This window comes from Athene noctua, chromosome 1 (assembly GCF_965140245.1).
Source record: "Athene noctua chromosome 1, bAthNoc1.hap1.1, whole genome shotgun sequence".
Classification (NCBI taxonomy): Eukaryota; Metazoa; Chordata; class Aves; order Strigiformes; family Strigidae; genus Athene; species Athene noctua.
Window position 1 is genome coordinate 200,002,880 of NC_134037.1, and position 12,926 is coordinate 200,015,805.

At 51.3% G+C, this 12,926-nt stretch overlaps 1 protein-coding gene across 1 annotated transcript; it reads right to left on the reverse strand.

Annotated features, from left to right (window-relative positions):
• Positions 1–3,440: 3,440 nt before the first annotated feature.
• On the reverse strand, positions 3,441–10,653 carry ING1 (inhibitor of growth family member 1). The gene is made up of 2 exons (XM_074910274.1): positions 9,824–10,653; positions 3,441–5,061 (listed from the first exon to the last, which is right to left on the reverse strand). Exons 1-2 carry the CDS (start codon positions 9,963–9,965, stop codon positions 4,358–4,360), a joined length of 846 nt encoding a protein of 281 aa, XP_074766375.1. The 5' UTR covers positions 9,966–10,653; the 3' UTR covers positions 3,441–4,357.
• Between the last annotated feature and the right edge of the window lie 2,273 nt (positions 10,654–12,926).

Genomic DNA, 12,926 nt, shown 5'->3' on the forward strand with positions numbered 1-12,926 from the left:
AACAACAATAAACACTTACTGGGAAAAGTAATCTAGGCATCCTGAATTCAGGAGCAAACCTTAATACTGTCTCTCAGCACTTCCTATACATACTTCATTTGCTTCGGTGCTCTTCCTTACTGCATCATTCCCCCTGCTTGTGACATTTGGGACTTCAGGAATACTTGGGAAAGTAAGCAGCTGCATGAAGTATTATTAACTTCATTATTTTTTGACATTACATTGGATGCTCGCACTACTTTTGATACTCAGATGAGAGAAATTATGAGCTCTTTTGAGCTATGGCTAGCATAAGGGTGAGGGTTTTTTAAGTACACAGATCAAATAGGCCACGAGGACAATAATAAGCCTAACTAAAACAACGAAATGCATCCCAAGGATATTAAAATTAGTTCTGAAGCATTTCTATTACAGAGAACTTATTTCTCATTATATTCTGTGCAACAGATCACAATATTTTGTCTCTCTCTTTCATTTTTAGTACAATTTAAAAGATTAACTAAAAATACCCTACCAAAAAACGAGACCCATGGAGCAGTCCAATTCAATTGTATTTATTCTGCATGCTCCACGAAATTAGGACACAGTTAATCAGCAACTGCGCTTAATTAGTAAGAAACCTATTTAAACCTAATGATACACATGGCCAGGGTTGTTGCTGCTTAATGGAGACAGTAGTTCTGCTTAATTGGGATGCTTTCAGGTGATATAATGGTTGAAACTGATGCTTTGCTCTGCTGGTTTGGGCTCACGGTGGTGCTCTCTCTCCATCCTGCTGGGAACAGTTTGCAATTGGAGCTGACATAGCACCCAAAGGGCTCCCTAGCTGCCTTCCTTTACCTCCTGACTTGTGCCATCAGCACCAGCTCTTTGCTGCCAGCTGCCCAACTGCAGAACAAATCTGCCATCTGAGGATGGTGATGACTCGGGTGTAAGGTCTGCTGCCAGCTCCCTTGACTTGAGTGTTGAAACGGTGCTTTTCAGTAGTCGAAAGGACTTTATCATCGGCTCAAGGGTTCAGCAACACAACATAGACCTTCCTGTGATACCTATTACAGATTAGCAGTGATTACAGCTGCCTGCATGTTTTAAATGAGAACTGTTAAGAAGTTTGCGATTCCTGATGCTGTGAGTTCCCCCTCAACAAACACCTGCTGATTTTTATATACTATATCAATGCTACCATACCTGGTAGCTGCTCACTAGTGTGGGAAATGAGTCAGAAGCCTTAGCTCAGCTCCTAGAAGAGCCTCCCACTCACTCAAGCCTTTTGTTGGCAGCCTCGACGGGAAAGGGTCACTGAGAGATTCAGTTGTTTCCTCAAACCTGCAGATGATCTCCCCGAATCACAGCACTGTCACCCTGCTGGGCAGTATAAGGAAGCTTGCAAATGAGCTGATCTGCTACACAGAAATAACAAAAGTTGGTTCAAAGGACAGCAGTTTCTCTTGGCCATTAAATTCACTGCAAATAACTAAGAAAGGAGAATTTGTAAAGACACTTTGTAAAGACGGCATTTTAGACAAGATACCAAAGCCAGTTTACACAGTACGTGGCACCTGGCAGTGTGTCAGTATAACATGAGATGGCTTCACTTTCATCCATAAGGAGCTCAGTACCGCAGTGGAGTCCCTCACATCTAATTGCACCCATCGACTGAAACTAGACTGTCAAATGGTACTGCACCAGTCCAGTCAACCCTCAGGCTCGAGCAGCAGAACAACGTTACATCTGTAACAGGGCGAGTTGGGAAGATAAGCCAAGTCTTGGAAAAATGCAGAAGGGGATGTAACTTCAAGCTGCTTTGCCGATCAGGAGCTGTCTTTTGTGAAAAGCTGAAATACAGGAGACCACAGCCAGCCTTCAGTAACTGGAAACACATTCACTGAAGGGCCATATAAATATTGCTCTACTGATCCATCTCTAGCTGGACTTTCTTCCCATAGTCTTTTGCACCTTTGTTGTTTTGTTCTAGCTTTCCACATGCAAAATGCCCTGAAGAACCAATGCAGAGGTTTTATGAAAAAGGCTCGGTTTGAAACTTGTGTCTGCACTAGTTCCTATATAAAGTTTCACTGGAGTGTCACTAGTACAATCCTGCTAAGTATCAATGTTCTCAGCATAGGCTGGTGGGAGGACAACAGAATGGCTGAGGCAGAAAAGACCAGAAATGTTGGGATTAGCCACAACAACAGCAAGTGCAAGAGAGAGGAGCAGGAAAGGCTGCTAAGTGTGTAGGGAGAATGGAAATCCAAAAGGCTGCAGAGAAAAGAAGGGTAAGAGACTAAAGAAATTACACACCTATCCTAAACCACCTCAGGAACAGAAGCTGTGATTCGGAGTGGTCGTTTGCTCAGGGCAAAGATGGCTCGGTGTAACGTGATAGTTTGTAGTGACTGGAAACACATGCACGCACACTTAGTGTACCTAATTAGAAGTAAAACGGGACTTCTACTTGTCACTGGGAGTATGTCTGACTGGCAGGGAATATCCACATGTAGTGATGTGGCACATCTTGGGGTTTTTCAGCACATCTTTAGAAAACACTGAGCCCCTTCAACTGCCTTGTGTTCAACTGGATGCAAAACCTTGTCTCCCCTACTTCCAACAGAAGGACCTGCTGGGATACATCGGGGGGAAAGTATGGTTTCACTGGCCAGAAAGCAAAACAACGCAGTTATAAATATTAAGGGAATGCTGTGTTCCAAAAAAATGAACCCACTCCGGCCTCCCCTATTCTCACAGGACTCTTGTCTGACCCACCGGATTTCACAACCTTCGCTTCCACAGCCTTCCTACCGCTAGTCCCATCCCCTTCACACTAGCAGTGAAGGCCCGTGGGGGGACGAGGAGACAAAATCAGCTCAGCCAAAACCTCCAACCACGCAGATGAAGGAAATAGTCTGAGCAAGCTTCGCTATAAAGCTAAGTGACAGAGGATCTGGATACCTCGTCTAATGCACAGCACCTCGGTCAGAGCTAGTATATTTTTGTATGAGGTGAAGAATAAAAATGCCTGCCCTGAAACAGCTGCAATAATACTTTAGAATGCTGTAACACAAAAGATCTTTCTGCTGATAACAGACATGGAATAATTTATATCCATAGTGTAAAAGCATGAAAAAAAAACTAACAAGACCAGCTCTATACTATCAATTTTTAGATAAATGTCTGGGACTGGGAGTGACTGCAAGCACAAAAAGAGCGGATTTGGATGGAAACTTAAATGCTATTTTTGCTCTCCTACGACCTTGCTGGCCATACGGTCTATGAAGGTTCATTATCAGAACTGTAATTTGGTTACCACTACAACAGTTTCAGGCTTCCTAGCAGCAGCTTGTTGAAGCTGCTGAGGTTAAAGACAATTTTTTTTTAAAGATATATGAATGATCATTAAACATGATTGTTAAAGAAGCAAACTGTCAAAGTTGTTTCATTTATTTCTTAATATCACAGCTGTACAATTTTCATACATACAGCAGGAAATGCACATTGGTTACACAATGGCATTTGGCTGCATTTCCAAGTATAATACAGTAAGTGCAACTCCACTTAAAAATGTACATTTATACAACTTAAACAAATTAAGGATTGCTACACTACTATCTGTGACAGTATAAAGCTTCATTTATGTTAAGTCTCATTACTAAACCACTTCCTGGTTAAATATAAAACATATTCAATCATTTTAAAATGGCCCTTGTGGTACGTGGCCAGCATATAAAATATCTGTTGTGTAAAATGTAACCATTAACTTTTTTTTTTTTTTTTTTAAAAATAATCCTCTAAGCCTATTTAAACATTTTCTATTGAACTGTTATACTGACACTTTGTAGCAGGAACCAAATTTTACCCTCCTTTTGTTTGCTCTTGCACTGCTCATCACCAAAAGAAGTTACATTTGTAATGTATTGCAGCTTTATTCAGATACAACCAGATGGCTAAACTATTTAACAATTTTGCTCAAAAGGTAAATAACATTTTTCAATAAAGGAAACAAAATTACATTTCAGAGATATTTGTCATCAAAATTTTAATGGGTAGAGTGCTACCAGCACTGAAGGAAAAAAAAAAAAAAAAGTATTAATTTATCTTTTAAGACCCACCTGAATATTCAGTTTAAACTCTTATAACTTTACTTTTTGGAATACACTGGTCCACAGACCACATTCTTGTTACAGTTTACCAAATGAAAATCAAAATTGCTTATTGCCGTCCCTATAACAGGAATGGTTCAGTTTTAAACCTCCTTTAAAAATATACATTTTACAATCCTTTCACCTCAACAAAGGTGACACTGACAATAAATACACTGGTTTGGTGGTTTTATTTTTCTTTGCTATGAAAAGTCTACAAACTACCTGTTGTAGGCCCTTTCTTTTTTAGACTTCTCCAATGCCTTGTCCATAGTTTTCTCATTTTCTCCTCTACATTTGGGGCAGTACCATTTGCCCTTTGGTTTATGATTGAGTCCCACACAGGAGAAGTGAAACCACTCAATGGGGCACTCATCATTATCGCATCCTATCATTTCTCCATAGGAGACTTGGTTGCACAAGCAGTATGTTGGCTCATTAGGGTCAATAGGAAGGTCTGGGGGAGAAGCTTCCCTCTCTGCTTTAGCCTTGGACCGTTTCTTCTTCTTGGACGTTTTTGCTTTCTTCTCCTTTGGAGTTCCTGAGGTGATGTCATCATGATCATGATTATTTGAAGCATTTTCTCGGTTCTCATTATTTCTTTGCCGCCTCGATCTCTTATTGTTGGGCTTTTCTGCCTGTGCGATTGTCTCATTCTTTGATTTATCTTGGCTGGCTTTCCCGCTGTTTCCAGTGGTATCGTTAGTCTCTTGACAAGTCTCAAACAGTTCCACGTGGCTGTCCACTTGCCTGGTTCTGTTCTCAACGAGCTCCACCATCTGACTGACTATTTGGATCTTCTCGTCCCCCAGTTCCTGACTCCGAATCAAGGCTCTCTGTATGCAGTGCAACATTCTTCTCTTCTGCACAGCATCTGTCTCTCGTTTAAATTTTTCATAGTAATCATCCAGGTCCTTCAGAATCTCTGCAAGGAAGAAATAAAAACTATAAATAATATTTTCAACAGAGGGAATGGTGAAACAAAGCCTTCCCATATTGTTCCTTCCACGCAACACCACCTTTTAGTAACCCTCAAAGCTGATCAAAGACAGATTCCCTGAAGCTGGTATCTGACATCATGACGCCAGTGGATTACTTTTGATCTACTCAGTCCCACAGGAAGAGAATGCAAATGCTGATTTGGAAACAAAAAAAGTGACTAAGTGACTAAATATAATTTTATGCGCATTGACAATTCTTCCCTTTAAACTTACCAGTAATCAAAAACTACTAACTAAACAAATATATACACACCATCAAACGTTCCAAAATTCACTGTAAAATTAGAGGGCAAACTCATAGATTGCTTTCCTGGACATTTTCTGTTTAACATTAATACTTTTGAGTGAGTGACTGAGAGTGGGAGAGAGTAGGAGAGAAAGAAAGTACAAATCAGTGTAGAAATCAGATACTGTGTTAATAATCACTATCATACTTGACAGCTGATGCAGGAGAACTTCAAATGCACAGGGACAGACCATAAGCTATGGCAAGTTTCATCCAATATCGCTGAGTTGTTTTTGCTGAAAATGTGAGGCCACTTAAATCTCTAGGACTACAGAATTAGGATTATAATATCCAAAATGTTTAGATGATTTCCTCCTGATACTTTCTGTAAAATACCTGTTGCTTACTTTTTAAAACACAGAAACATAATCTTCATTAAGTATTCCCTGCAGAGAAGGAGAATGAAAAAGTTAGAAGATAACATTAAAGATGATATGCAACAATTGGGGCAGATAGAGCTTCCAGTTTAAAATGCTAACACAAAAAATATGTTAGATCTTGAACTGCAGCTGAAGGATTGTTCCAATAGTTTCTAAGAAAGAACAGAGCACAAAAATGTTAAAAGTTTTGAGAATGGTTCTAGAAACCTATTTTTAAGCAGATGTTTCTGAGTTTTACCGCAATACTCAAATCAACTCAAACATACGGGACACTCAGCATTTCCACATTAAGTGCTCAAAAACATGCAGAATATTTTTTCTGCATATCCTTTCTTCGCTGACTTTTCCCTTTCTCACAGCCTAGAGCATTCTGCCTTAGAGAAGCAAAATATACTGAGATATAAAATCTAACCTCAACTGACGTAACAGAAACCAGGATCCTTATATGTGCAAATGGTATTACCAAAACTTTTTCTAAATTTTTTTTTTTTTTTTTTAAATTAAGAGAATGTGATACATACACAACTAATAGTTATCCTGTGATTTAGGTTTTGTCTTGCCTGGGCAGATTTTTTGAACACATGCATTCCTGATTTCTAGTGAAGACAATGGAAAGTTTGTGCAAGTTTTACTTTAGTTTTTACAGCTGCAGCCTACGCTTCTCGCATCGGTTAAGCATGACCTGTCAGCTGGTACTGCAATATAACCTATCTAACCAAAATTAGCATTTCAGTACATTATTATCTTCAGCAAATGCCTTTTTTTCTAACTACAAAAAACCCAAGCCAAAACAAAAAAAACCCCAAAAATCCAAACCACCTAACCACCAGCAAAAAAAAACCCCGAAATGTACAGAAGATTAAGCATTCAGGAAGACTAAAAATCAAGTGCTAATTATTTTCAGTGGCTGAAATGCAGAAGTTTTATGTTCTGAATTTTGGCACTTGAGTGATGTCATCAGTTTAACCCATCTCAGTCTGGTAGGCAGGCATCTTTCATAAAGAACACTCTCTCTCGAGACCACGAAATAATTAATGACTTAAGTTAGGCATTACGAAAACTTCGATTCTGGTATTGCACACGCACGTTAACACTACAGCACCACACCACCTCCTGCAACGGCTGTATTATGCAGGAGAAAGAGTTGGCTGCAACGATCTCGAACTCTGCAAAACCCTGCCGAGCGCGTCCTCGGGCACTGCCGCGTTTGGTGTGTGAGACACGGTGCGAGATGAGCCTTTTCACAAACGCAGCCAAACAGAAAGGGCTGCTGCGCATCAGTGTTGGAAAAACGTTATATTCGAGCACTGCTCCTGCTAAAAGCAGCAGCTTGACAGCTGTCTACTACAGCTCGGAGGAGGGTTGCAGCGCCGTTCCTCACACGGGCACGCTCAGCGGAAGCTGCCCGCCCTGAGGAGGCTGCGTTTATAGGAATTCCAGAAAACTGCTTTCCCTTGGCGTGGTGTAACAGAAAGACCAGAAAGCAGAGTTTTGTGCCATTTTTGTGTTACGCAATTGTTCACCAGCTGTGAATGCACACTCCCAACATCACAGGCGCCATTCAAATAATACAAAAACAAAACAAAACAAAACAAAAAAAGAGGTGCCGTATGTTGTGAAAGCTTTATTCCCAGAACAGCTCCGCGGCCCTCACGGGGTCCAGGCGCAGCCGTGACGGCTGCGTGCCCACGCACCCCGGGACCCCCCACTGCCGCCAGGGCGAGAAGCACCTCCGTAGGCGGCAGGGCCAGAAGCCCCGCCAGGATGCCCGCGCTCCGCCGCCCGGCTGCCGCGCTGGGCGCTACCAGCGGAGGTCACCTCCGCCGGGACGACGGCGTGCCGGCCCCGGCCCCGGCCCCGGCCCTCTGCGGCCGCCCGTGAGCCCCCGCCCCCGAGTTGGCCCCGCCCCGGCGGCTCCGCCCCCCGCCGGGCCCGGCAACCCGCGTGCTCCGCGCCAGGCCCGGGGCGGGAGTGGCGCCAGGCGCCGCCATGACGGCGCGGCGGGCCCTAACGCCCCTAACGTAGGGGGTAGCGCCCGCCCGTCCCGGGAAGCGGCCTCGTCCCGCCGGGCCGGGAGACCCGCCTTCCCCTAGCAACCAGCGCGGCGGCACCGCCCCGGAAATGACGGAGCAGCTATTGTTCTCCGGCAGGAAACCGGCCGCGGTCTCCCCGGTCCGCAGCGTAGCCGGAGGAAGCGGGGGAGGGAGGGGCGCGGGAGGAGGCGGCGGCGACCGGGCGGAGAAGGGCGGTGGCCCGCCCACCCTCGCGCCTATCAGAGCGGCCGGCGGGGAGAGCCCGCCCCTACCGCCCCGCTGTTCCCAATCGGAACCAGAAAGAACCAGAAGAGTAAAAAATAATAAAGATAAAAAGGCAACCAGCCAATCACAGCGGGCAGAGGGCTCTTGCGCCCGCCCCCTCCGGCACCGTCGCACCATTCACGAGCAAGAGGAGGCGGGAAGAGCGGCGTCCCCCGTCCCGAGAACACGTCAGTCACGCTCCGAGCGCCCAAGGTTGGCCCGCCCGCTGCCGCCGCCCCAGCCAATCAGAACTCACAGGCCGGGGCAGGCCGAGATATTCAAATCAACCCCACAGAAAAGTTGCTTCTCGAAACGTCATGAGGAGGCGGGGCACAAGGCGGAACAGCCCAGCCCGAGGACCAATCGTCAGGAGGAGGTGGGCCGCGACCGGCCCGTGGGGAGGCTTCCCCCCTATCAGCGCCGCCGGGGGGCGGGGCCAGCCGCGCTATGCTAACGAGGGGCGTTGATAAAAGCCGCAACGACGCCGCTTCCCCAGCAAAGCGCGGAGGCGCTCGCTGTGTGCGGTGGCGGCGCGTGCCCGGAGCGAGCGAGAGGCGCGCTGCCCGCCCTGCCCTCTCCTTTCCTCCTCTCCTCGCCTGCCCGCCCTTCCCTCCCTGCCCGCCAGCCCGCGCTCCCCGCGGCGGCGACGACCGTCTCCCGAGGAAGTTTCCCCCGGCCCTTTCCCCCGGGAGCCGTCGGCCTCCCTGCCCCGACGAGCGGCCAGGGGAGCGGCAGAGGGTTCGCTGCCCACCGCCCCCCTAAGGCCACATGCACGGGGGCGCGGGGAGAGGGGGTCCTCCGCGCCCGGCGCCCCGGCTGTCACCGCTGCCGGCGGCACCGAATAAAGCCCTCCCCTCCCCCCTTCCCGAGTGGACACCAGCAAGCAAGTGACAAAGCTGCCCCGAGCCCTGCACAAACCGGCCTCTCCTTCCCCTCCGCCCGTGGGGCAAGGGGACGGCGTGCCCCGAGTGCCGGCGGCACGGGGAGGGAGAGGGAGGGGGCACTTCAGCCAGCACATCCGTAAAGCCGACCGTACCCCCCCCCCCCCCCCCCCCTCCCCGACACACACCGCACACGCCAGTCCCGTCCCCCCCGCCCCACGGAGCGGGGCTGTTTTACGGGGTGAAACGAAACCCACCGAGGAGGGAGCGAAGAAAGCACACCCTGCCCCCCACTCTCGCCTAACCCCCCTCTCCTCCCTCCCTCCCTCTCCCTCCCTCCTTCCCTCCCTCACTAGCTGCCTCTCTCCCCTACTACAGCCATAATGAATACTGTACATTCCTAAATGTTGTGCTGTAATCTCTCCCTCTCTGTCCACCCAGCACTTTCTTCCGTACCCCGAAAGCCTTCCACCTCAGCCCCACGGCCGGGGACGGCCCCCCTTTGTGCACCGCACACCCCACTTCCCTGCCCCCGCCTTCTTGGCCAGCAATTTACACAGAAAAGCAGAGTCCTTGCTTAATAAGAGAAGCCGGAGACCTTTTGTTCCGCCCCATGACAAGAGCTAACGCTGCAGATCAGCCCCTCTCTCTCCTCGGATCTCTCCTCCTGGCTTTCTCCCTCCTTTCACCTCCCAAAAATAAAACTACCATCCCTGTGGGGTGCAGAGGGACAAGCGGAGCCGAGGCTCAGCTCTGAAGAAAAGAAAGGGAAAGACACCCTCCCCCCCCGAGCCCCATACCACACACACGGACACACACACGCATATATAGAAAGCACTTACCTTGATATTTGGCGTCAATTTCCCTCATCAAGGAGACATTTCTCTGCAGATCGAAGGGCATAGACTCGATGGAGTCCAGATAATCCTCCACATAGTTCACTAGGTGAAGCTGGTCTCCGTTTGCAGGACTCAACATTTTCATCCGGCAAAGAAAAAAAAATATCCTTCCCCACACCTCTCTCTCCCTGTCTGTGCGAGAGCAAGTGCTGCTCCCTCCAAAGACGGTAACCCCGATGAACGGCTCACTCCCTGCCCACCTCTCTCTGTAGCTCCCCCAAAAAACCGAGAGAAGCTACATCTGACTCCTCTTGTGTGAAACAGAGGGAGAGAGACACACACACACCCTCCGCTAGTCCCCTACAGCCAGCAGCAGCTGATTGAATGGCTGTCGTTGTGGGTAATTCACGAAGGAGGTGGTAGGAACAATCAGAGGGATTTGTGTGTGTGTGTGTGTGTGTGAAGGGGGGGGGGGGGAGGAGGAGGAGAAAGGAGGGGGGCTTAAACCAGCTCCTCCGAAACAATCTGGAAACAAAATGTGCTCTGCAAAGTGTCTGTCAGAAGCAGCGGCAGCCCCTCTGCATGCGCCAGCGCCGCTCTGCTCCGCTTCTCCTCCGCTCCCCCCTTCCCCGCTCTCCTCACCGCCGCCGCCGCTCCCCGGTGATATTAACGCAGCCTCCTCGCTCCTATACGCCGCACTTGATCCAACGTGGAAAACCCAAATACCAGTTTCAAACACTTGGGAAACATTCAGCCCCGCCACGCACGGCGCATGCGCACCCCTCCCAGCGCTGTGTACACACACACCGCACACACACAGCCACACACAGCCACACACACACACACACACAACCACTCGCTCCCCCCCTCCCCCTCCCGGAACCGCGGCGGGGCGAGCGCTCCTCTGCATATTCATCGTCCCTCCTCCCCTTACTCACGTTTGGGGAGGGAAGGCGGCGGGGATGCGGTCCTAGCGCGGGGGTGGGCAGCTCGGTGCCGGCGTAGGGAGGAAGCCCCCGCGGCCGGAGGGGAGGGGGGGTGCGGGGGGGGTGCGGGGTGGGTGAGGGGGGAAGGCGGAGGCTCCGGTGAAGTTGCGCGGACGCTGCGAGGCGAGCGGCCGGCGGAGAGGCTGAGGGGACAGTGCGCGGCGCGGGGCTGGCGAGCGGGGGAAGTTGGATGCTTTTGCGGTAGGACACGGACTTTGGAGGAGTCTCTTGCCGTCTGCGAGCCGGTGCAGAGGCCGCGCTCGCCCCAGAAAGGAGCAGCCCCGAGAGCTTTCCTGGGGGGGACGGGGAGAGGGGGGCACCAGGAACCATGCGACGCCGCCACCCCGCTTGGGGGGCAGGGCTGTACCCGGCGCGACGCCGGACGCCGAGGAGAAACGCTGCCTCCCTCCTCAGCGGGCAACCGCATCAATCATCCCCGCGGCGGGTGACACCCGCGCCAGCCAATCGCCTCTTCCCTCGTGTCCCGCCCCGCAGCTCCCTCGGCCAATCCCCGCCGAGAGGGCGGGCGCCGCGGTGACAACGCTGCCCGGGATACCGGCCGCGGCAGAAGGGGCGGTGACGCGCGGGCGCATGCGCGCTCCTCGCAGCACGGGGAGAAGATGGAGCCGTCCGTCACGGGCGGGATTGCACTACGTTTCCCGGCGGCCCCCGGGCGCCGGCGCGCGCGCGCTGGCGGGCGGGCTTTCCCCTGCGGCGGGCGGCGGCCCGGGCAGGGTTAGCGGGGCTGGCCGGGCCGGCGGGAGCGCCCTGCGGCCGCTACCGCTCCGACCGCTCCGGGGAGGAGGACGAGAATGCGGAGAAAGGGCGCCGGGTGCAGCCCCGTGCCGCTCGAGTTCTCTCGCCCGGGGGGCCCGCGGGCCGTGAGGAAGGACCCCGCTGCCGGTCACCCTTCCCGGGGCCGGGGCTCGCCGGGGGTTCCCTGCCTTTGTTTCCTGAAGGTGCTGCTGTGGCCGTTCACACCTAGCACTGCCCCGCCACGGCCCGGCCGGTAACGCGCCGGTCTGGGGGCGCGGGAAAGATCAGACCCTTGCTCCTCCGAGCCCACCGGGGCTGCCGAATCCGTCTTTTCCCCCGCTCCCTGCCCCGCCGGGGGCCGAGCGGCAGCAGGCACACCTGGCGGGGCCGGGAAAGCCCTGCTCTCCGGCGATGGCCGCCCCTGCCCGCCGCCTGCCCCGCTCCCCCCTCAGGCGGCAGGGCTCCGGCCGCCCCTCGCCGCTCTCCCTCCCGACGGCGGCGGGAGGCGGGGCGGGAGCTGAGGGGAGGCGCTGAGGGGTGGTGGCGGCCCGGCCCCGCCCGCGGGGCCGCGCAGGGCGGGCTCCGATCCGGTGGCGTGGAGCGCTGTTGCCAGCGCCGGCGGTTTCATCTCGTCCCTCGTTAGGGAAATGCCGTCGCGTTTACCTGACGTTTCCTCTCGGGAGGTCCCCGGAGCCCGCAGGCACCCGGTCCCGCCAGGATCGGCGGTGTCGGGTAGCGAGTGGGGAAGGCGGGCCTGGAAAACCTACCGCGGCTCCCTGCAGCGAAGCAAAACAACGCACGCTTTCTGCCTCTTTTTTTTTTTTTTTTTTTTTTTTTTTTTTTTTTTTTTAAAAAAAACGTCACTGGCAATCCCCTCATTTAGGGGAGACTGACTCATCATTTCTAACCGCTCAGACTTGCTGGTACAGTCGTTGTTTATTGAGGCACTGATGTTCTGCTTCTAGGTGTAGGGAATAGAGGGAGCGACGGCCTGACTAAGGACCTCAGCATCTTAACCCCATGTAAGTATTTCTGCTGCTGTCATCAACTCCGTGTCTGAACGCCCAGAGTGGGGTTTTCAGGGGAGCACAGGCGGCCATTTACCGATCCCTTCGGTGCGAGCCAGCACAGAAATACTTCTGAGGAGTGGAGATGATACTGGAGACTAAGCCTATTTTGAACTGACCCTGCCCCACTGCTTCGGGCAGATTTCAGAGGGCAGTTACTCGTTTTCTGAAGATAGCTGTAAGTTCTCCGTTCTTTTCTTCCCCTCGTTTTCTGTTTCCATGAGTTGCTGTACTTGCTGATGTAAACCTCGAAAACCTGAAATCTTACGTATGTAAATTATGATGAGTACTACAGCG

What these genes read in the sequence shown, in the direction of transcription:
- ING1 (XM_074910274.1), bottom strand. Translation starts at nt 9,965, where the DNA reads ATGAAAATGTTGAGTCCTGCAAACGGAGACCAGCTTCACCTAGTGAAC. An exon ending in AATTGACGCCAAATATCAAG is followed by an intron (nt 5,062 to 9,823) that starts GTAAGTGCTTTC and finishes TCTTCCTTGCAG; the next exon opens with AGATTCTGAAGGACCTGGAT.